The sequence below is a fragment of the Dendrobates tinctorius genome, unplaced genomic scaffold (genome assembly GCF_039654945.1).
Source record: "Dendrobates tinctorius isolate UK_male_01 unplaced genomic scaffold, ASM3965494v1 ptg000270l, whole genome shotgun sequence".
Lineage (NCBI taxonomy): Eukaryota > Metazoa > Chordata > Amphibia > Anura > Dendrobatidae > Dendrobates > Dendrobates tinctorius.
Genome location: NW_027361937.1, coordinates 9,649,581 through 9,673,881, shown reverse-complemented (window position 1 = coordinate 9,673,881; position 24,301 = coordinate 9,649,581). Strand labels below are relative to the sequence as shown.

At 42.4% G+C, this 24,301-nt stretch overlaps 1 protein-coding gene across 5 annotated transcripts in view; it reads right to left on the bottom strand.

Moving 5' to 3' along the window:
- The window catches only part of LOC141069653 (rho GTPase-activating protein 39-like), a 116,278-nt gene that overhangs the window by 55,355 nt on the left and 36,622 nt on the right, over positions 1 to 24,301 (bottom strand). For all 5 annotated transcript variants that reach the window (XM_073559407.1, XM_073559405.1, XM_073559406.1 and 2 more), the window contains exon 2: positions 18,757 to 19,185. In XM_073559407.1, coding sequence (XP_073415508.1) covers positions 18,757 to 19,142 — 386 coding nt within the window. In that variant the 5' untranslated portion in view covers positions 19,143 to 19,185. The remainder of the gene's footprint in view (positions 1 to 18,756; positions 19,186 to 24,301) is intronic.

The following is a 24,301-nucleotide window of genomic DNA, read 5'->3' as shown; positions in this document are numbered from 1 at the left end:
ACGGCAGGGCTCAGAAGGCAAGGAGCGCCATTTTACTTTTTGAATGTAAAATATGCTTGAATGTTTAGCGGTTGCCATGTCTTGTTTTAAGAGTACCTGTGTGCCTAAACATTGGAGCTCCCCCACAAGTGAGCCCATTTTGGAAACTAGACCCTCCAAAGAACTTATCTAGATGCATAGTATGCACTTTGAACCCCCAGGTGCTTCACAAATTGATCTGTAAAAAAAAAAAGTACTTTTTTTTTTCACAAAAATTTTATTTGGCCTCAGTTTTTTCATTTTCACATGGGCAACAGGATAAAATGGATCCTAAAATTTGTTGGGCAATTTCTCCTGAGTACATCAATATCTCATATGTGGTCATAAACCACTGTTTGGGCGCACCGCAAGGCCCGGAAGGGAAGGAGCGCCATGTGACTTTTTGATTGGAAAATTAGCTCCAATCGTTAGCGGACACCATGTCGCATTTGGAGAGCCCCTGTGTGCCTAAACATTGGAGCTCCCCCACAAGTGACCCCATTTTGGAAACTAGACCCCCGAAGGAACTTATCTAGATGTGTGGTGAGCACTTTGAACCCCCAAGTGCTTCACAGAAGTTTATAACGCAGAGCAGTGAAAATAAAAAAATAATTTTTTTTCCTCAAAAATGATTTTTTAGCCCGCTATTTTTTATTTTCCCAAGGGTAACAGGATAAATTGGACCCCAAAAGTTGTTGTCCAGTTTGTCCTGAGTACACTGGTACCCCATATGTGGGGGAAAACCACTGTTTGAGCGCACGGCATGACTCAGAAGGGAAGGAGCGTCATTTGACTTTTTGAATGGAAAATTAGCTCCAATCGTTAGCGGACACCATGTTGTGTTTGCAGAGCCCCTGTGTGCGTAAACTTTGGAGCTCCCCCACAAATGACCCCATATTGGAAATTAGACCCCCTAAGGAACTTATCTAGATGCATAGTGAGCACTTTGAACCCCCAGGTGCTACACAGAAGTTTATAACGCAGAGCCGTTAAAATAAAAATATTTTTTTCCCTCAAAAAATAAATTTTTAGCCTGCTATTTTTTATTTTCACAAAGGTAACAGGATAAATTGGACCCCAAAAGTTGTTGTCCAGCTTGTCCTGAGTACGCTGGTACCACATATGTGGGGGGGACCACTGTTTGGGCACACGTTGGGGCTCAGAAGGGAAGTAGTGACGTTTTGAAATGCCGACTTGATGGAATGGTCTGTGGGCGTCATGTTATGTTTGCAGAGCCCCTGATGTACCTAAACAGTGGAAACCCCCCACAAATGACCCCATTTTGGAAACTAGATCACCCAAGAAACTAATATAGATGTGTGGTGAGCACGTTGAACCCCCAAGTGCTTCAAAGAAGTTTATAACGCAGAGCCGTGAAAATAAAAAAATATTTTTTTTTCCTCAAAAAATTATTTTTAGTCCACTATTTTTTATTTTCACAAGGGTAACAGGATAAATTGGACCCCAAAAGTTGTTGTCCAGTGTGTCCTGAGTACGCTGGTACCCCATAAGTGGGGGGGGACCACTGTTTGGGCACACGTTGGGGCTCGGAAGGGAAGTAGTGACGCTTTGAAATGAAGACTTGATGGAATGGTCTGTGGGCGTCATGCTACATTTGCAGAGCCCCTGATGTACCTAAACAGTGGAAACCCCCCACAAGTGACCCCATTTTGGAAACTATATCACCTAAGGAACTAATCTAGATGTGAGGTCAGCACTTTGAACCCCCAAGTGCTTCACAGAAGTTTATAACGCAGAGCTGTGAAAATAAAAAAATATTTTTTTTTCCTCAAAAAGTGATTTTTAGCCCACTATTTTTTATTTTCACAAGGGTAACAGGATAAATTGGACCCCAAAAGTTGTTGTCCAGGTTGTCCTGAGTACGCTGGTACCCCATATATGGGGGGGGACCACTGTTTGGGCACACGTTGGGGCTCGGAAGGGAAGTAGTGACGCTTTGAAATGCCGACTTGATGGAATGGTCTGTGGGCGTCATGTTACGTTTGCAGAGCCCCTGATGTACCTAAACAGTGGAAACCCCCCACAAGTGACCCCATTTTGGAAACTAGACCCCCCAAGGAACTTATCTAGATGTGTGGTGAGCACGTTGAACCCCCAAGTGCTTCACAGAAGTTTATAACGCAGAACCGTGAAAATAAAAAATCTTTTTTTTCCACAAAAATAATTATTTTCGCCCCCATTTTTTTATTTTCCCAAGGGTAACAGGAGAAATTAGACCCCTAAAGTTGTTGTGCAATTTTTCCTGAGTACCCTGATACCCCATAAGTGGGGGTACACCACTGTTTGGGCACACGTCGGGGCTCGAAATGGAGGGAGCACCGTTTGACTTTTTGAACGCAAAATTGGCTGGAATAAATGGTGGCTCCATGTCGCGTTTGGAGAGCCCCTGATGTGCCTAAACAGTGGAAACCTTTCAATTCTATCTCCAACCCTAACGCCAACACACCCCTAACCCTAATCCCAACCCTAATCATAACCCTAACCACAACCCTAATCCCAACACACCCCTAACGAAATCCCAACTCTAACCCTAACCACAAGCCTAACCGTAATCCCAACCCCAACCCTAATCCCAATTCCAACCCTAACCCTAAATTCAACCCTAACCCTAAATTCAACCCTAACCCTTAGTCCAACCCTAACCCTTAGTCCAACCCTAACCCTTAGTCCAACCCTAACCCTTAGTCCAACCCTAACCCTTAGTCCAACCCTAACCCTTAGTCCAACCCTAACCCCTAGTCCAACCCTAACCCCTAGTCCAACCCTAACCCCTAGTCCAACCCTAACCCTTAGTCCAACCCTAACCCTAACCCTAACCCTAGCCCTGGACCTAACCCTAATGGAAAAAAAAAAAAAAAAAAAATATTTTATTATTTGTCCCTACCTATGGGGGTGATAAAGGGGGCGGTGATTTACTTTTTATTTATTTTGATCACTATGAAAGTTTATCATAGTGATCAAAATAAATGAATCTGCAGCATTGCAGATTCGATTCGGCGCACTGCGCATGCGCCCGCCATCTTGCAAGATGGCGGCGCCCATGACGCTGGACGGCAGGACACCGGGACGGATAGCGGGAGATCGGAGGCACAAAGGAGGGTGAGGGGGTGATCGGAGGGTGAGAGGGGATGATCGGAGGGCTGGGGGGGAGGAGAGAAGGCGGGGGGGGCAGATCATGACGGCGGCTGCCGATCGGTGCCGTCAGAAGGTGGCGGCAGCCGATCGGTGCCGTCAGTCGGTGTGGGGGGGGTCGGGTCTCGGTGTCCAGCCATGTCCGATGCTATTTCAGCATCGGCCATGGCTGGATTGTAATATTTCACCAATTTTCATTGGTGAAATATTACAATCGCTCTGATTGGCAGTTTCACTTTTAACAGCCAATCAGAGCGATCGTAGGCACGTGGGGGCTAAGCCACACCCCCAGGTGTTAACTCTGAAGGGTCCTTTGAGTGCGGGTCGGGTGACCTTTCAGTGACCCCGGTCACCCGACCCGCAGGGGGGCTATTTATAGCATGACGCCTACGTAGGCGTCATAGGTCGTTTGGGCACTGCTTTTCATGACGCCTACGTAGGCGTCATAGGTCGTGAAGGGGTTAACCATCTTCCAGTATGGCCAGTTTCACAAGTTACAAACTTGCTTAAGATTTTACTTCCTGATTTACAGATGGAAAATATGCAACAGATGACAGTAGCAGCAAAGAAGTGAATATGTGTGTAGATATTTTCTGAGAGGAAATAAATCTGCACTGTAGATGTTAAAAATCTGCATAACGGCACTCCTTTCTGCAGATTTTCACTATGGGTTTCACCCGTCACAACAATGCTTAGGAAGAAATACGCAAAAAATCTGAAACATAATCCACGTATAGATCCACAACAGAATCCGCAGTAGTTTTTTAGGTCATTTCTAGACATTCCCTAAATCATTCATCAGCTAATAACACATGTAATGCAATAGACAACACAAGCTGCTTTTACATACTGGCTCACTATGCAAATGCACCGGTTGCACATATAGTGATTATCTCTTGTAATTCGGTAGTTTCTCAAGCAAAACTCCCAAATGTGATAAAACATTGTTAATTATAGATTATTTGGCACAATATTTATTACATGTACACCTCATTGCTCAGACAACAGGTAACTAGCATATAAAAATATATAAAGTATAACTTGCTTTCTTGATTTCTCCTGGCCACATCCACTGGAACAAATTTACTGAAACCTAAGCTGCTGTTTAATTATTTCTATGTTTAGCTCGGACGCACTGACATAAAAGACTGGCTTGAGCGGCTGCCGCTCCGGAGGCCTTCCCAGAATTAGCACCATTCATCAGAAGTGGACAATTTATTTTTAGTGCGCAGAGTCAATATTTCCACTACCGTGCGCTCTTGTGCCGGCTGCACCGCTTGTTCGGTGAGGTGTTAACAATTGTCTCGATTGTCAAGGGGACGCAGTTCTGGTACTGTTTGACAGCGATAAGTCACTTAATAATAATAAATTTTATTTCTATAGCGCCGACTTATTCCGCAGCACTTTACATTACAGACGGGACTTGTACAGACAATAGACATTACAGCATAATAATAATCACATAGATTATAACAAATACCAAGAGGAATGAGGGCCCTGCTCGCAAGCTTACAGTCTAAGGAAAGAGGTAGACACGAAAGGTGGGTGGTAACAATTGCCCTGATTGTATGGACCAGCCATAACGTTAAGTGTGTAACAGTACAGATACAGAGGGCTAATGGAGGCATAAAGCACGTGGGAACACGATGCGGGGAATTAAAAATGACATCTCTAAATTTTCACTTTCTTAACTAGAACTTGCGTGAAATAGTGATAAAATAGGAATTTCTCTCTCTATTTACCAGCGGAAGGATTCCAAGTACGGAAAGAAACCGGATAATTAAAATCTACGCGGCTTCACCGAATCTTGCTCTGGCAGACTGGGGTCGTTCATCTATTCCATTAATGCCAATTAATCTGATTGGTCACCATGCAATACACATGGCTACTTTAAGAGATATGTCTGGCTGGATGCAGCTTCCTTTAGCCATCTGCTAGGGGTCTCGGGAGCTAAATCAAGAACATCTTGAATTTGAGAACCACCAAAGTATATATCGTGCACCGTTATCGGCAATAACAATAGTTCCTTAAAGTATAGATTAGAGGGAATTGTTCTTTCCCACATATTTCAAACATCATTAGAAAAATAATCAAGTTAGACTTTAAGCAGCTAATAAATTACTTGCAGTGATTAGCAGAAACAGGAAATCCAGGTTTTTGAGGTCACCCAGGAGCAGGATTAGGCATTCTTAACATTAGCACTAAGTAAATCCAAAAGAATTTTAGAGTAAATACAAAACTGGGAAATCAAAGGTTACCTGCCATAAAATCTGTATGTGTGCTGTAAAGAATTAGAATAAATCTTCAAAAAACGGAGGGGGCGAGAGTGGAATATGTCCTAATGCAAATCCTAATTACTGGTTGGAACGACACTGTACATATTAAGCATTACACATACAAAGAGTCAGCATTGTGCAAGACTTCCCTCTGGAATGATAATAAACTGCTAGATTTGCATTGACCCATATTGCGCATAAGCTGCTACTTAGGGTAGTGGTTAGAGATGAGTGAACCCAAACTGTAAAGTTCAGGGTTCATACGGTGCTGAAATCCAAACACGAGCTCCTCCCGGAATTCAGTTTTAGTGTTCGGAGTTCCGGGAGAGCTGTGTTGCGGAGTGCGAGAGAGACCTCCAGCCCTTACTACGACCATTTAATAGCCCTTTTACAGCACCAAAGTTCGGGTCCGCATTGACTTCTATGGCTTCGAGTTAGGGTAGAGTTCTGGAACCCGATCCAAACTTTGGGACAAAAGTTCGGTTGAACTCGATGAATTTGAAAGTTCACGGGTCCAATCATCCCTTGTAGTGGTCCATGGAAAACTGGCATTACCTGCAACTGGCTGTAAAAGTGCTTCGCTACTGCAACTGAATCTTTAATATATTTTACAAGGTTGGAAAAGCTGAGACTTCAGAGTGGTAATGTCACAATATTACTATAAGGCAATGCAGGGGCACAGTACAGGGTTGCCAACTCTACTTTTTATTTTTACTGAACAGCTTATAAAAAAAAAATCATGGACAGGCAATATTTTTACAGACACATTGGAAAACCATAATAAATCATTCTGATTATCAGTGATGCATGACTATAGACAATAATTCTGAAATTAAGACATTGGCTGCATTCACTGTGACTTGTAAAATATTGAGTGCTTGCACTGTAATCATCATCATTTTTCTCCTTCATGTTCATAGAAACCTCACGGACGCCTTCAATTTTTTTTTTTTTTGATAGACAGGTCAAAAAGGTGTCCTATTTTTACGGCCTGCCCTGGAATTTCTGGATGGTTGGCAACCCAGGCACAGAATACTAGCCCAATACTGTGCAGGACGACCGTGAAAACCCTGCATGGTATTAGGGCCGCTGGGAAGAGAGTGGATCTGGTAGATGTGGCCTGTTCTGTGTAACATTTTTATTATTCCTGCATAGAAACAACTCCACCTCAGGAGTAGAGAACGGTGCGGTGGCAACCCATTGTTAGCACGCTCAGGAAGTGGCATGCTTCCAGTAGCCAAATGAGAACAGTAAGATTTCAGCATTTTCTTAGAATGTGTTTCTTACAAAATTACTCATTTTTAACGGCAGTAAAATTTGGTAAACTTAGGCTGAATTCACATTCGGTTTTTTTCTCATAAGCAAAAAAAAATAGGACCAATTTTCATTACTGTGCAAGACCCATTTTCGTCCCCACGTTTGTTTTTTTCTCTCCATGTGTTGTCTGTTTTGCATGTATGAAAAAAAGACAAAAATCTGACGGAGGTTTTCCCTCAGCATTAGGGTTCTTGCACGCGACCGTAAAAATTGGACGAGTGCCATCTGTCATTTTCACACATGGCACTTGTCGCCATGTTATTCTATGGGGCTGTGCACGTCTTGATTATTTCCTCTTACCTGCATGCATTCACAATTTGCCTCCAAGAAACATATGGCACTCGCGCATTCAACTCTGTGGGTCCGTGGAAAAATCGGACCGCTCTTGGATGACATCCGAGTGTGGTCCGATTTTCACAGACAGACAATATAGCGAAGGTGGAGAAACTTTTTGCTTCTCCAACGCCAAGAAAATTGGATCCCACTTTGATAATCGTCTGATCAGAGCGTGATTAGCATGATCGCCCCGATGTTCTCAGATGAGAGAAAAACGGTTGTGTGACCCTAGCCATTTTCAAAGCAAAACGGAGAGCACATGGATGTAATGTAGATGGCATCTGTATGTTGCTTTTTCCATGGAGCCACTCATTTGATTGGATGAATTTGGTCCTCACATCAAAGCAAAATGTTTTTTTTTTATTGTTTTTTTCTTCTGTGAATAATCAGCCCAACCAATATACACTAGTTAGGCTAACAAGTCACCGGCGACAGAAATACTTAGTGTCAATAATAATTTACTATTAAATTGATAGGCTCCTAAATATTGACTGCATTTACAATATGACTTTTCCCATGGTCAGAAATCAAAGGCTAATCAGTGAGCAGTCAATAGATCATTGACTATTCACTTAATTAGCTACAAGTCATGTGTGAAAAGGTCCTTGATGGAGCAAGGTCTTTTATACATAGCTTTGAGCAGATCTTGAATTTTGTAAACAGGACGTTGAGAACCGCTAAGACGTAAACCATGGACAGGATGATTTCCTGCCATACATCACCACTTAGGCGCATGTCAGCGGCCCACAGATCAGCCAACACGGTTTATATAGTGTTATGATATACCTTCATCATCTATTTTTTTCCATTAACATACAAAAAGTGTATGATTTCGCAATCCAGAATTTGTGCACCTGCACAATAAGCAGTAAAACGTACTCAGGTTATAAAACACAATATAAAGTCACACCAAAAAAAAAAAATACGTTCTGTTCTTTAAGGTCAGGTTTCGCCTGGATAGTTTCCCCCTTCAGGGGAGGAGCATATATATTTCAAAAAAGGGGCGTCTGGTGAAAACACAAGGAGGCAGGTGGGTTTCAAGTCCGCGACTCTATTCATTCTCTATGGGACCCGTGTTAAAAAAAAATGGGTGCAGCACCATAGGGAAATCAATGGGAAGACAATCAGACATTTACACTACTGCTCTGTTCTAAAGAGGATAATAGTGCCCCGTTTTGCCGATCAGTGTGAGTCCCAGAGGTCGGACCCTCACTGATCATGAAGAAATAACCTATCCTGTGGATTAGTGATTAAGGAGTTCCCTATGAAAACAAGTTAAATTTATGAATAGTAAATCCACATAAAATAAGAAAATTACAGAATTAGAACAGAGATACCACGCTGCTAATCACTTCATCCATTGTTTTTACTTTTTGTTATATTTGCTTTTTGGAGGAATCTTTGTGACAAGAAGTGTGGCTCTCCAGTTTTGCAGTCATTGACTCTCATATTGACAAATTGTAAATGACCTGATGAAGGGTGTGTTTTACAGTTCTTAAGTTTTGCTTTAGCTTTTTGTACTTTGTACATATAGGGCTGTGGCTCCCTCATTTTGGGCTGTTCATCTTGCCTATATAGCTTTCTCTGGCCATGTGCAAAACAGTCAGATCTGGGTCCTGCTCTGTCCTCATCTATCTTGTGGCCTGCGGGCACATAGGAAGTAACTACAAAACTTAGGATCTATCCTCATTGACTGTACCTTGTCGCAGTGGGATGGCTTTTACGCCCTTTTGATAAAAATATTGTCAACTGATTACCCTATTTATTTCCTTACTGCAGGGTATTTGCTCATTTTTTATACTAGGTTGAATGCCTGTTAAATGACCACAGTGTGAATGGGCACCTACACACTGCACTTATACCAACACTTGTTCTAGCTCACTTAGCTTTGTGTTTTAAAGGATACCCGTCATTTCAGGAAAATTTGCAGAGGAATGTCTGTGTTGACCTCTAGCTCTTCCTCATCTTCCCTCCCCTTTCCATAGAATCTTATGAGCACCAATTGTCATCTCCTTTGTCAGAAATGTGGGCATCTATCTTCACCTAATACATATTTTACCAATGAATACGGAGTTTATAGAGTGAAAGATTGTAATATATTCTAAGTTTCTTATTTTCATGTTTACTATTGTTTTATATACAAAAAAAAAAAAAAGTAAAATAATGATAACTTTATAAGGTTTTTTTTTTTTAATAGGCTGCATTTTATTCCCTGGATGACAGTAGTATCATAAGGCTCATCCACAACACTATTAAATTGAATATTTCTCACTACAGGGTTCCACATATGTTCCGTTCAGTAGAACCATAGGGGTTCAGGATGTTAAAGAGCTGGCGTATCCCGACGGTCTGACATACGCCTTTAGGCAGATTTGTTTTACTACAATTTGTGTTAGCTATGGAACAGAATCCACAAAAAAGGGAACGTTGTTACTTGATGTATTTTAATTTGCAGAAATTGCTCCTTAAATCCTATTTGTCAATTACTGACACAATCATATGTGAAAAATGGAGAAATCAAAATACAAATATCATCCCCCACATTTACAGTTTTCTAGGTCACCAGAGAACATACAAAACCGTAAGTTCCATCATGTGACACTAAGATGGTCATCTGACAAGCTGGAAGCTTATTTATAAGCAGAACCAGGGGAAGGGTCCCGTTCTCGTTTTTGGGTAAATGCAGCCAGAGTTAAAGCACATGCGGCAAAACTTCCTCTTTCTTTTCAAAATAATAATTTTGGCTTCTTACATTAAAAACAATTTTCTTGCAAACTATTTAACCTTAACACCTTGAGATACTGTTTTTTGCTTGATAATATTGGATTGTCTATTCACCGATAATATTCCCTACCGCAAAGCTATAACTGCAGTAAAATACGTATAGACTGAAAGTTCAATGGTCATTTGCATTATCTTCTTTTCTTATAATGTCATCTATATATTGGACTCTTGTGACTCCGTGGCCAGGCAATCTTCCTTTCCAGACTGCAATGACTGGTGAGATCACGGCATGAGTGACATGGAATGTTAGGGGAACACTGACACCAACAAAAACTGCTGGAAAATTGCTGCTGCCTGAAAGCAGAAACATCTGTAACAATAAGTAAGCAATACGTCGTGTGGATAGGGAATAAGGAGCCACTCTAGTTACCTCCAATGGTCACTTGAGCTTCATCCTAGAATGGCTTCTCATCAATAGCATGATGTTCTATGGACAAAGAACGATCGTATTAAGCATCGTTCCATGCACACGAAAATGCGATCGGCTTGTCTAAACAGCCTTGATCGCTGTTAACGTCCGCCACTGTAAATGCACCCTTAGCTAATCTGTATCCGCACCAGAGGATTAAAGGACTCATGGATTTAACTTTACAAAAAACTTTTAAGGTGACAAATGGTGGTAGAAGCGCTTTATAGGGGTAAATCCTGCCGATAAGTTCCTTTTAATTTTATATCTCAAGACATTTAGATTTGGCCTAAAAGCCCTCGGTTTGGGGCTGATATGGATTAGAAGCACCAGAGAATTTTCTTTACTTGTCTAATGGGTTAATATGAGATGACTGTGAGTCAAACAGTAAGGAAAAAAAGATTGGAAATGTTTTAAATGCTATACGAGAAAAATGAAAACAACTATTTGTCACAAGAGCGGTCATTCCATTGCCACCGCATGCATTACTACATACACATATGGTCTCCTATCCCACAAACATATATTGTGCCTTGAAGACGAGTCCAAGATGGCATCTCCACCAACAAATAACAGCTGTCACTTCTGATTCATATTTCTCTTCATACTAAATTACTCAGCGCACCTGCTGCACGCCTCTGTTAGGACACAGACCAGGAACTATTTCTGTGCTCATGGCTCCTGTCCAGCACCTGTCCTTAAAAACTGGAGGGCGCACAGGAGTATGCTAACACATAGCAAAGGTCAGGTTTATGCAGGACAGAAAAGTCAAAGTGCACCAAATACAGCAGACAGGCTTAAGAGGGAACCTGTCATGTGAAAAAACACTATTGACCTGCAGATATGGGGTTAACCTGCAGGTTAATTGCATCCTGAACCTGCCTGGCATCAGAACTTAGAGCCCCACCACCAGGAGGAAATGAACTGTATTCCTCCCTGTAGCATTTGGGTTTCAGTCACAGAGGTGGTGCCGGTGCAAGTTTAGTCACCGCTCTGTGTATAGTGAGCGGCGGCTGTATCCGCAGTTAATCTACAGGTAAATTGTATTCTGAAGCTGCCTGGCACCAGCACCGAGAGCCCCGCTGCCATGAGGAAATGAACTTTATTCCCTCCTGGCAGCCTCCGGCTTTCAGTCACAGAGGGGTGGCCGGCGTGGATTCAGTCACTGCTCAGTGAACAGCAGCTGTAACCATGCCCGACACTGACTGACAGCCGGCTCACTGGTGAATTGTCTCTGACCTTAGACACCAACGATTCTCATAATGAATATATTGTAGAACACATAAATGGGTCAGCCACCTTTGGGGACAAGTTGTATTTTTAACTTAAATGCATGTATTTTGGTCTAGAAATTATTTTCGCAACTGGGATTCATTATATATTTTGCACGCCACTCTCTATGCATGGAGTAGTGACTGAAAGTCAGAGGCTACCAGGAGGAATAAAGTTAATTTCCTACCGGCAGGGCTCGAAGTACAGCGGCCACACGGTGTCAGAATGCTATGAACCTGCAGAATAATGGCGGGTTTTTTTTACATGACAGGCTCCCTTTAAGGCCCCCCATACACGTTAGACTAAAATTGGCCATACATCCCGACAAAGGCAGGACAATCTCATGAGTATGGAGTCCTCCCAACAGATGATGCAGTGGGGGAGAGAGGAGGCTGAAGCACATCCGATTTTCATTGGTGGATCCTTTTGATCCTAAGGAGAAAGGCCACTACTAGAGACTGGCAGAGGCTCTCAAATAGAGAACACATTAGTGCTTGGTCAGGTAGAGCGTTCCTATGTATGGGGGACTTAGGTGAGATAGCTACAGAGCAGGAGGTGAATCCACACTGGCTGCACTGTTTGGGCATATCAATTAATTCTGCCATAAAAGTCCATATTGAGCAACGCTTTCAATGTGGTTTCCAAGATTAAAAAAAATGGAGACTTTTGGTCTGACCTAACAAACTTTAGAAATCGTGAGGAAAATTTGAAAAAAAGGCATGTTTTCTCCATGTTTGCACGGGTTTCCTCCCACACTCCAACGACATACTGATAGGTCACTTAGATTGTGAGCCCCAATGAAGACATTGATGAAAATGTATGTAAAGTGCTGTGGAATATGTTGGCGCTATATATACAGTATAAGGAAGCATAATAAATATTATAGTAATAATATGTTCTACTAGTGTTTTCCCTCAAAATAATTTGAATGAAAATACATTTTTAGATCACTCTGGTAATCTTGGAAGTCTGGTTTTGGACAGCGATATCTGAAAAAACTCTTGAGAAGTTTCCTCAGCCGCTCCAGAGTAGACAATGCTGCAGCTGTCTGACCTCCCTTTGGATGGACTTTACAAGCTGCTCATGAAAGAATCCATTGTAAGAAGGGAGTGAGATCTGAACACTTCGATCTGCTGACTGCACGGAATCCAGCAACAGCTGCTCTATTCAGGCCATGTTTTGTGTCCCCGCCAGCGAGATAGCTGGGCATTTTCTGTGTGCATAAGAGACGGACCACGAATCTGCATCTACAAGTGTGAAACGAAGGCCCTTCAGCTACAAGCCTGCACAGGAGCAAGGACCTGGAGGCTTAAATGTGTGGTTCCCTTACAATGTCTCTATACACCAGAGACCAAACCCTCCACCTTCGACACACCAATGTTAACTTAAATATTGCTTGGTTTTCGTCTCTTGCCAAGTGTTACATTTCATGGTAATAGATGTCCTGCCAAAATGTGCTGCGAGTTGTCCTTGTAGGAAGCAATGTCAGGAATACAGCAGTAGTTTTCTATGAGCTACAAAAAGTTAAAAAAGAACAGCTCAACTAAGGATCACACATGTGAGAAACACGGCCGAGTCTCGCATGTTAATAACCGGCACTGCTGCCGGTACTCAGGAGCGGAGCGTGCGGCTGCATAGCAATACATGGAGCTGCACTCCTGAGTGCCGGCGGCAGTGCCGGGTATTAACATGCGAGACTCGGCCATGTTTCTCGCATGTGTGATCCCAGCCTTATAGTGAGCAACTATCTTCTCCGTGAGGAAAATCTGTCACCATCCTCCAAATTCAGAGTCTGTGAGAATCAGAAGGTCTCTGTAGAAAGTCATTCAATGGAGAAAAAAATTTGAGAATTATTTTTTCTTGTCGACAAAAACAGTTAAGTGTGAAAAGATCTCAATATTTTCCCTGTTTTTAGAACTTTCCTTTCATAAAACGTTGGGGAATTCAGTTTCACAGCAGTCAGAAGCTTTGATCCATGTTAGTCACGTCTACGACATGGGAAGAAATTTTCAAGGTATCTAGTGTGCAGCTGTCTTCATATGAATACATATGATGTTCTTCAAATGAATACATATTCTTCAAAATGCCTGAGTGCCTTTGTCTACTATTTTGATTTTTGTGGGTTCATCTGGTTCCTACCATTGGACCCTATTTCACTTAACAAGCATGCGGGCCAGATTGTTTTTCTATATGTTTGCATGTTACTGATTAATGGACTCATCAGTGATGATGAGGTAGACGACATGAAACCACCAAACCCAGTCATTGGCAGCGGGGTCACGTGTTATAGATGTGACGTCACTTTAAAAATAGACCAGCAGGGAGGCAGTAATGGAGCGGCAGGATCTTTACTGGTCAGTACAGCCTGGTGGCTCAGAGGTTAGCACAGTAGCCTTGCAGTACTAGGGTCCTGGGCTCAAAGGACATTATTGTTTCCTCTGGATACCCCAGTTTCCTTCCATAAACCTACTGATAGGGAATTTAGATTCTGAGCCCCAATGGGGGCAGTGATAAGGTTATCTATTATACATTGTGGAAATTAATGGCGCTATATAAGTGAATATTCTAAATTATTCTAAAAAACATAAGCAATGTTCTCGACATGTTTTAAGCTAAGTAGACAAAATCTTTAAAAGTGCAGTTGTAAGGTTCGGCCAGGACCGTAGTCATAGACGAGGACATCGGGGCTCTGGTGTCCTGGCCTCTCCTCACACACACAAAAAAAAAAAAAAAAAAAAAATAATATATCACATTCACCATTTGTCAGCATACCTGTGCCTTCAGGCCCAACTTCTTCGGATTCCCTTTTCTGCTGCGGGAGATCCTCTCCAAATTGGCCAGAAGAAACTGAGACAGTCCAATTCAACTTCAACAATAAGGCTATATGCACACGTAGTTTTTTTGGTGTGCGGATTTTGGAGAGAAAACCGCAGGTAATGGATGAGGTGTAAAACTGCAGCGTTTCTGCACCAAACAATTGACATGCTGCGGATTGTAAACCGCAGCAAAACAGTGTGGAAAAATCCGCAGCATGTGCACAGCGTTTTTTAATTTTCATAGGAAATAAAGGTACTGTACAACGCAGCAGAATCTGCTGCGGACTCGCAGCTGCAGAAACACTGCGGAACCGCAGCAGAATCCGCACCGTGTGCACATACCCTAACATCTTAACTGGTTTCTTTGCACAGCGCATCCATAGACTTCACATTCTTTATAACAGGCTCTACAAAACAATGTTCCTTTTCTTTCCCTGCACTACTTTCATGGTCACAAAGCGCGGGCCCGGATCGGACCGTCCCTGATGGTTCTTCGACATATTCTCTGTGCAGCCTTACTATGGGTATGCTTCCCTTGGTCTGTTTCACCCCAGACACAAGATCATTAATCTTCGGAGTATAAAACCGCTGTAAGCGACTTCTGCCCTTCTGTGCTGCCTGCTGACTTCGCACCACGTCCTTACTGTACGCTCTCACTGCTTCCTTGGGGTCCCTGGACCGTTTCGTCCCGGCTCCCAGAGTTTCTTCCCAAGCAATGAGGTGCCACATCCTGAATCTTCTCACACTGTACTAGCCCGCTGATTTTCCTTTATCGTAGCTGTGGCAGGCTGGGGTTCGCTTCACTACAGGTTGCGTGACTACTGTGTCGTCCTGGGCCTAAAGCCCATGTGGACACTTCGGGCACCCTGGCCCCGTCTCAACTAACTTTTGTCTGATCTAACCTTAACTCCTGGCAGCCCCTCCTACACTTAACCCTATCCTACTAAGAGCTCTATAAACTAGAGTGCACCCCTCTAGTCTCCAAAGGGTGCACTACACTTCCCCTATCTGAAACATAGCATTACACAATGAAACTCAACATATTTGCAGCAAATGGTTACACATATAACAGTGTGGCAATACCATTAATTCTGGGTGATAATACATGATGACATGTAGCAGTATCACCAAGTTATTAAAAAAAATTAAGAACATTAAAGAGAGAGAGAGAGAGAGAGAGAGAGAGAGAGAGAGAGAGAGAGAGAAAGGGAATAGTATCATTCCACCCCCTTACACAGTCTAAACAGCAACTTCTGTGACATTTTTTCCCAGTAAGGTGGCACCTAACCCCTGTTACTATGTAATGCCTTGCAACTTCAAGTCACACAACTTCTTGCTTTACACATGAGTCAGTGGTAAGTTGCGAACTCAGGTATGAAGTTGTATTAAGCTCATACATGTTCAGAATTATAATCAGCCATGATAAGCCCCCATAGTGCTGTTCTTCCCTAGACGTAGTGTAGGGCAGTAATAACACATCCATTATATTGTGCTGTCTGGTGGTAGCATATACCTCAAAATGCCATGCCTACTGCTCCATAGTACAGCACCAGAGGGACTTGTGAATACGACTGTCAAAGGCTTCATAGTAATTGTTTCTGTTGGTTAAGACTCTGTTCACATGTTCAGTAATCATCCATTAGAACAGATCCAGCACCAATCCGTGCTTTGACAAAGAAAAAGATGTGCAGACACAGGTTTTTGTCCAGCTAAAGAAAACTGATTTCAACTGGATCCATTTTTTTTCTTGCTTTTCTTGCTTTTGTAACTGATCCAATAAGCAAAAAACGGATCCTTTTTCAAATGAAAGAAAAACGGATGGCTAATAACGGATCCGTTTTCCATAGACTTCGATGTAAAAAAAAAAAAAAAAGGATCATGTTAAAATCAGTATTTTTCAGGAGGACAACTTTTGTTGTCAATGAATTGCTGCGTGGTCTGTTCTAACGGATGATTACTGGACATGCGAACATGGCTTAAGACGGCAATGCTGCCCCCAATTTCACCGCTGCTGCTCTGGAACACAGTTATATAACACCTAAAGTGTTAAAACAGAGCATCACTTTAATTGCTTTAGGCAGATCCAGCTCAATAACCCCTGCCTCCTATTCTTTTGTTTGCTATACTTTTTTTTTTTTTTTTTACAGGGGGGTGTGAATAAATTGTAGAAGCAGACAATTGGATTCTCATTTTCAGGCAATGAAGGGAAAATGTGAAGAAACAAAAATAAACTTCTGGTTTATCAGTGATCTGATGTAGTCTCCAGGCTCAAGTACAGTTGGGAAGGCATCAAACATCTGTTAGCCATAAAGGGTGTCATTATCACATCCCATTTGCCAGTTTGCTAAATAAACTATTTTTTTGTGGTGTATTTGCTAAGTCTTGAAGAACGAGTCACAGCGTGCGTGTATGTGCGTGTGCATGTGTGTATGTGCGTGCGCATGTGTGTATGTGCGTGCGCATGTGTGTGTGATTTCTGGCTTGTGCAGCTACAGTAAGTAGTGTGTGGATGTTTCCAAAGCTGAAGAACGATCTAGAGAAGTAATCACTGGTGAGGAGCGAACGTGCTGGGATAAGGTGTGCTCGGAAAATATGTTTGAGTCCCTGCGGCTGCATGTCTCTCGGCTGATTAATAGCTCATCACTAGTAATCACCCATATCTTTAAAATGTGACAATTTATGGGTATCTTGGAGTCTATAAAATTTTACAGAGTGTGGAGGAGCTTGAGACCGACACAAACTTTCTGCTACTTGTTCTCTATAGAACTTTATAAACACCAACTGTCAGCTTTGATCTCAGTAATGGGAAAAATCAGTATTCACTGAGGACAGATTTCACACAGGAATTAGCAATTTTAAGAATGCATGATCAGTCCAGGAGGAATAAGATATATTACAGAGTTTCTGATTTCCTTGTGTACTATTGATTTATAAAAAAAAAAAAAAAAAAAAAAAAAAACGATTACATTTTAATCTCCAGATCATCTAGGGTCAATTGCAGATTATTTGATATACAGCTTGTCTTGTTTTCTGTCCCTGTTGCTACGACTTGGAGCTGGAGTGATTGTGCTCTCTACATAAGGAAGTTTCCTATATTGTACTGCCCATTAAATATTAAAGCGGTTGTCCAGCCTTGGCTACAAGTCAGCAGTCATTTTACTGCACGGTGAGGATCTTCTGGTGCCGATGCTGGAACTGGTAGGTGTGTGACTGTAAAAGTGTGATTTGCATTCATATAGTCACACACAGACTAGATGCAAGTGTATTCAGCAAGGCTGGGCACAGTCTAGTTGTAATGTGGCTGGAAGTATGCAAATCACATACTGAGAATCCTTGCAGCGTGCAGTGTGCGGGATGTGAGGATTCACAAGTCTGCAGTCACAGGGAGACTGCAGATTTGTACCCCAAGGCCGGGTAACCCCTTTAAGAGAAAACAAATACAGACACAATATGTTTTCATTCACTTCTCAGTGCAACTTCAACTGGGATTAAAAGGTCAGCGATTATGAAATAAAATAACTCCCTTGCTAAATCGCCCACAGTCCATCACCAATGTTCCGGTGGTCCCGTACCAGTAAATACTATAAATATTCCATAAGCCATACTTACCCTACAAAGGTGATGGCAGTTTATCACGTATAATGGTAATGTGGCTTTTTAATCCTATTACACAAATTGCCATTTTTTCTGGAAAAAAAACCCTTTAGGCTACTTTCACATTTCCGGATTTTAAATCCGGCGGGCTGCGGCGAAAAGTTGTCAAACCGGATCCGGTAGAAGCCGCAGCCCGCCGGATCATCTGTTTTTGCCGGATACGGTACAGGAGAGGGAGAGGGAAAGAGAGTCTTCGGGCATGCGCTCTGCAAAAAAGCGGTCCGGCGCAGTCAAAAAACGCTGCATGGAACGTTTTTTGCAGACGCCGGACAGGCATTTTTTGCCGTTTCCGGCTAAAGCCGGACACACCGCATGGCCATCAGGCGATAATGTAAGTCTATGGGAAAAAAGCCGGATCCGGTGGCAGCAGGCGCCGGATCCGGTTTTTACATTTTTTGCCGCATCGCGCCTGATGCTTCAAAACGGAAATGTGAAAGTAGCCTTATTGTGTCTTCGGACACACAACGGCTCTCCCGCTGGTGATTCTTTACACGGTCTCGGATATATGAAAGGACTTGCAGCCTCACAACACTTACGTACTGTAATGCAGCATAGCACTATGCACACCTACATGTCCATGTGATGGATCCGTTGTATATGTATCCATAATAAAGTGCCCATAGAGAAATAGTGAGTAAGAAATACTACTGCCTTAGTAAAGATTAAAGGACATTCTAGTGACAGGTAGGTTGGCACTACGTGACCATTATTAATAATTGCTTACCTCCCAGAATCCTTTCTGCTATCAATGCTGTCTGCTCGCCTTTTGCCTCCATCTTTTCCATACTCCGATTCTTGCATAAGGACCTCAATCGGAGCGTTTGCTCCCTCACTACTTGTGCTACCCCGATGAGAGATTCGCTCTTGACTGGCTCGTGAGCTGAGGCTTGGTTGGGAAGCTCGTTTCACTGCTTGTAATTTGGCCAAAGGTACAATGTCGCATTGTTGGGGCCTGTGCCACACAGTTTGATGGCTTATTGCATTATAATAGTAAAAACGTCCACTCTGCTGATCATATAGTTCCCACCATTGGTTCTCATCCGACTGGCGTACATTTACACCCGGCGGGGGCTCCCAACCACATTCTCCAGTCGTCAGGTTTACGTACATCCGCTCATGAGAGCGCGGCTCAATAATCTCCACCCAGTCTGACCTACAAAACAGAAAGAAATCAGACATGAGGTCATGGCAAGGGATAATATGTGAAAATGATAAGTGTGATGAACTGCTGCAGGTTACACTCAGCTCACAATAAAAAATGTACAATAAATGCATAACGCATAGCAAAAATATCTGGTTGCCTCTTTTTTCAATCTTTCTGGTGCCATCCCTCTCATTTTCAATTCCATCTTCATTTCTGTAACATGGCCAACTGCTTATCAGACTTCTCCATGCACAAAATTTTGGCAGTCAGACACCCCATCCCCCTCCAAAGTCTTGTCCATCCAAGATCAAACTGTGTGCATAGTCTAGCCTGGGATACTACTTCCAGCTCTTGGATGGACCGGATAGTCTAGCCTGGGATACTACTTCCAGCTCTTGGATGGACCGGACAAGATGCTTTAATACGTTCTAAATCTTAGGCTTGAGTGTTACCTGTAGTTTCAGGTGATATCGCTGATCTTTTTACATGAACAACTCCAATATCTACAGTTTAATAAATTAAGATACAGTAGAAAAGCACAGATCGTGGTACTTATGACGAATATCATGTTTCCAAGATGGCGGTTCTCACTCATGAAAAGGATTACTGAGAAATCCAAGCTTTTGTCCCGCAGTCAAAACAATGTCAGAATGACCCTCTGCTACGCGATCAGTTTCCGTGTTTAGATAAAAGGAATGTGACACTAAACTCTGTCTCCTATTACTAAAAAAGTCAGCGCTTTGGCCTATATGAGCAGACAAGTATACAGATGTTTCCTTATGGGTTCTGGAACCCATAATCAGTGCGAGATTGAGGCTCCATGCACTCATCTGAGATGATTCTGAAGGCCAAGCTACAACCATAAAGAACCTGTACAAGTCCACTTATAAATGCGTCACAATCTCTTACACATAGGGCATATCTCATTAGAAAGATATCCTAATGGCAACGGCTTGCCCACAAATGCCGAAACGTCAGGTTGGTGGGTTACATTTGTATGTCAGAGCCTGAGCCCTTTAGAGGCTCCTCTGGTAGACCAATCCAACTAATACCACAGGAAATAAACGGTTCAGAAGTTTTAGGGTTGTATTAGCCATCAATTGTAGTTAAAATGGGTGAAGAACAATACAACCATCTTGTACCTCTTGCATGCTTTGCCTCTTAACTTCTGCTAGCCTTTTCAATGGAAAATCAGCCATTTTACGAGTGATACCTTAATAAACCTGTCTAATTGCAACAAATACCGATCGTTCAATACATAATATCAGGATACATAGTCAGTAGCTAGGCAAGATTCAGCTGCTAACCTAGCCCTAAATACCCAGACCCCAAGTGTGGAATCCACTTTTCTGGTTTAGGGATGTTACACACAAATCTAAAGAACACTATCACGGCAAATTAATAAATGTACTAATGTCCGCCAGAGTAGATGCGTATTAGAGAGGCCTTTAAAGAGAAGCTGCCACCAGATCAAAAACGACCACTTTTTTGTTTTTACTCTTGCTGTTTCCCTGAGTATTTTGTTTTTCTTTAGTATGGTTCCAGAACCTTTTTTATATGGTCTTTACAAAGGGGCGTTGCTCAGTGAGTAATTATACCGAGCAGCCTAATGACACCCCCCCCACAGAATCCTGTGAGCCACGCCCCCATGATAAAGACCATAACAATTAGCACCAAATTAAAGCAGTCCATATCTACGGAACTGTATGATGGATTTAAAAAAGAAAATCAATAGAATACTCAGGGGAACAGTGGGAGTAAAGTAAGAGCAACAAATGATCACGTTTGACTTGGTGACAGGTCCCCTTTAAAACTAAAAAATCCAAAACGAAAAGAGAAGTAATGCCATAAAATCAATAGCCTTTATTATAACAATCATATATTTACATTGATGGAAAGAAAACATTTGACATCACTCAACACATTACATGCAATACAACGGGAGTAGTATATTATGCAACATGCCCGTGCATGAAAATTTATGTAGGGATGACCTCGAGACCATTGAAAGCTTGAGTCAGAGAACACTATAGGGACATCAAAAATGCATGCGAAATAAATGACAGCACAATTTTGAAACCCCTACCCAAACATTTTAAGGTGCAGTGCATGACTGTAATCCCAAATTATTGAGAGTAATGGGTATTGATAAAATCCATGTGGACCAAAGAGGCGGAAATGTGAGAAAAAGACTGGCACAGGTAGACACACAATGGATATATAGAATAGATTCAGTGCAACCGAAAGGCCTCAATGAGGTTCTGAGTTTTGCCCCCTTCCTTTAGTGTGGTTTTATGGTGTTTTCTTTTAGAATTTTAATATGTAGTCTGTTTTTCAGATTTTTTGATATTGGGCTATCTGGGAATATCGTGGTGGTGATGGTTCCGGTCACTAGGATTGCTCCCTGGAGAGATGGATTATTACTGTATGTCCCTATGAAGAAAAGGTGTAAGGATGTGAAGAACTGAGTATGATGGGGCAAGGGAAGTCTGTACCCTGGGATTTCCATGGTGACTACTCTGGATTGAAAAGTTCTCTTTGGGAAACAGGAAAGAAGATGAAACTGTGTGGAACATTGTTATGTTTCCATGTAATCTCTCCTTTTGAGCATAGTGAATGTAATACATGTAATATACACTCACTGGCCACTTTATTAGGTACACCATGCTAGTAACGGGTTGGACCCCCTTTTGCCTTCAGAACTGCCTCAATTCTTCGTGGCAGAGATTCAACAAGGTGCTGGAAGCATTCCTCAGAGATTTTGGACCATATTGACATGATGGCATCACACAGTTGGCGCAGATTTGTCGGCTGCACATCCCTGATGCGAATCTCCCGTTCCACCACATCCCAAAGATGCTCTATTGGATTGAGATCTGGTGACTGAGGAGGCCATTTGAGTACAGTGAACTCATTGTCATGTTCAAGAAACCAATCTGAGATGAATCGAGCTTTATGACATGGCGCATTATCCTGCTGAAAGTAGCCATCAGATGCCTGTTCTTAGCTGAGAGGAGTGGTACCCAGTGTGGTCTTCTGCTGCTGTAGCACATCTGCCTCAAAGTTCGACGCACTGTGCGTTCAGAGATGCTCTTCTGCCTACCTTGGTTGTAACGGGTGGCAATTTGAGTCACTGTTGCCTTTCTATCAGCTCGAACCAGTATGCCCATTCTCCTCTGACCTCTGGCATCAACAAGGCATTTCCGGCCACAGAACTGCCGCTCACTGGATTTTTTTTCTTTTTCGGACCATTCTCTGTAAACCCTAGAGATGGTTGTGCGTGAAAATCCCAGTAGATCAGCAGTTTCTGAAATACTCAGACCAGCCCTTCTGGCACCAACAATCATGCCACGTTCAAAGGCACTCAAATCACCTTTCTTCCCCATACTGATGCTCGATTTGAACTGCAGGAGATTGTCTTGACCATGTCTACATGCCTAAATGCACTGAGTTGCCGCCATGTGATTGGCTGATTAGAAATTAAGTCTTAACACACAGTTGGACAGGTGTACCTAATAAAGTGGCCAGTGAGTGTATTTTGTAGCATATATTTCAGTGCATATAATGTTTGTTATTAGTAATTTTGTATAGTTGATATATATTCTCTTTGTGTATCCCTAGAGGGTAGAATTGCTTAGATGCTATTTTATACATATGAAGATAGTGTGGGTATTATGTACCCTATGTAGGGCCTAATACATTGGGAGCGACATATTTAGATATATATATATACTCTTTTTCTCATATAGCATTATACTAAGCTTGTGTTTGTCTGGTTAATACTTGTGGGCCTGGATGCACACCGTGCTATATATATAATTTTTACATTTTTTGTTAGTCTTATACATAGATAGGCATGTGTGCATATGTATGCGGTTCTTTCATATATCTTAAGTACCACTGCAAAATAAAAAAAGACATTGTGCACTGATATTATCTATGTTTATACTCTTAAGGGCGGTGTGCACACATGTGGATGCGGTTTTCTGGCTCTCACTTTGTGGCATCGTCCGCCTGGCCTGCTTGTGTGGCTTCTCTATCCTGACACGGTGGATGGGGGCGTGGCCAAGCGGCTGACGGCGAGGTCACGTGGTGAGGTGTGTTACCATGGGGACGCGGCGTCCTGAGCGGTTTCCTGCTTCCTCCCTGTTCTGACATGTCAGACGGGGGAGTGGCGGAGCTGTGGGCGGGCACGCCCAATGGCGGCGTCACACGCCAGATACTGCAGGCCTGTGAGGTAATTATCCCAGACTGAGGGGCTATTTAAGGGCACACAAGACCTATAGCCATATTACTCACCCCCCTGAGACGAAGCTAGAGCGAAACGCGCATCGGGGATCTGTGCTCAATAAAGTTGTATGTTCTCGTGTATGCACTATGCACTTTACTGTTAGTAGGTAGACCTGGCTGGGGCTTGATGGTTAGTATACTGGTTACCAAACCGCCCTACATATGCTCTGATTTTTGGCACTTAGTGTTGGATTTATATATCTGTGCTGCTGCACTTTGCTTTGTATGTAGGTAGACCTGGTTGGGGCTTGATGGTCAATATACTATTTACCAGACCACTCTACATATGCTCTGATTTTTGGCACACAGTGTGAGACCTGTATATCTGTACCGCTGCACTCAGTAATTTACAGTGGGGAAAAAAAGTATTTAGTCAGTCAGCAATAGTGCAAGTTCCACCACTTAAAAAGATGAGAGGCATCTGTAATTTACATCATAGGTAGACCTCAACTATGGGAGACAAACTGAGAAAAAAAAATCCAGAAAATCACATTGTCTGTTTTTTTTTCATTTTATTTGCATATTATGGTGGAAAATAAGTATTTGGTCAGAAACAAGCAATCAAGATTTCTGGCTCTCACAGACCTGTAACTTCTTCTTTAAGAGTCTCCACTTTCCTCCACTCATTACCTGTAGTAATGGCACCTGTTTAAACTTGTTATCAGTATAAAAAGACACCTGTGCACACCCTCAAACAGTCTGACTCCAAACTCCACTATGGTGAAGACCAAAGAGCTGTCAAAGGACACCAGAAACAAAATTGTAGCCCTGCACCAGGCTGGGAAGACTGAATCTGCAATAGCCAACCAGCTTGGAGTGAAGAAATCAACTGTGG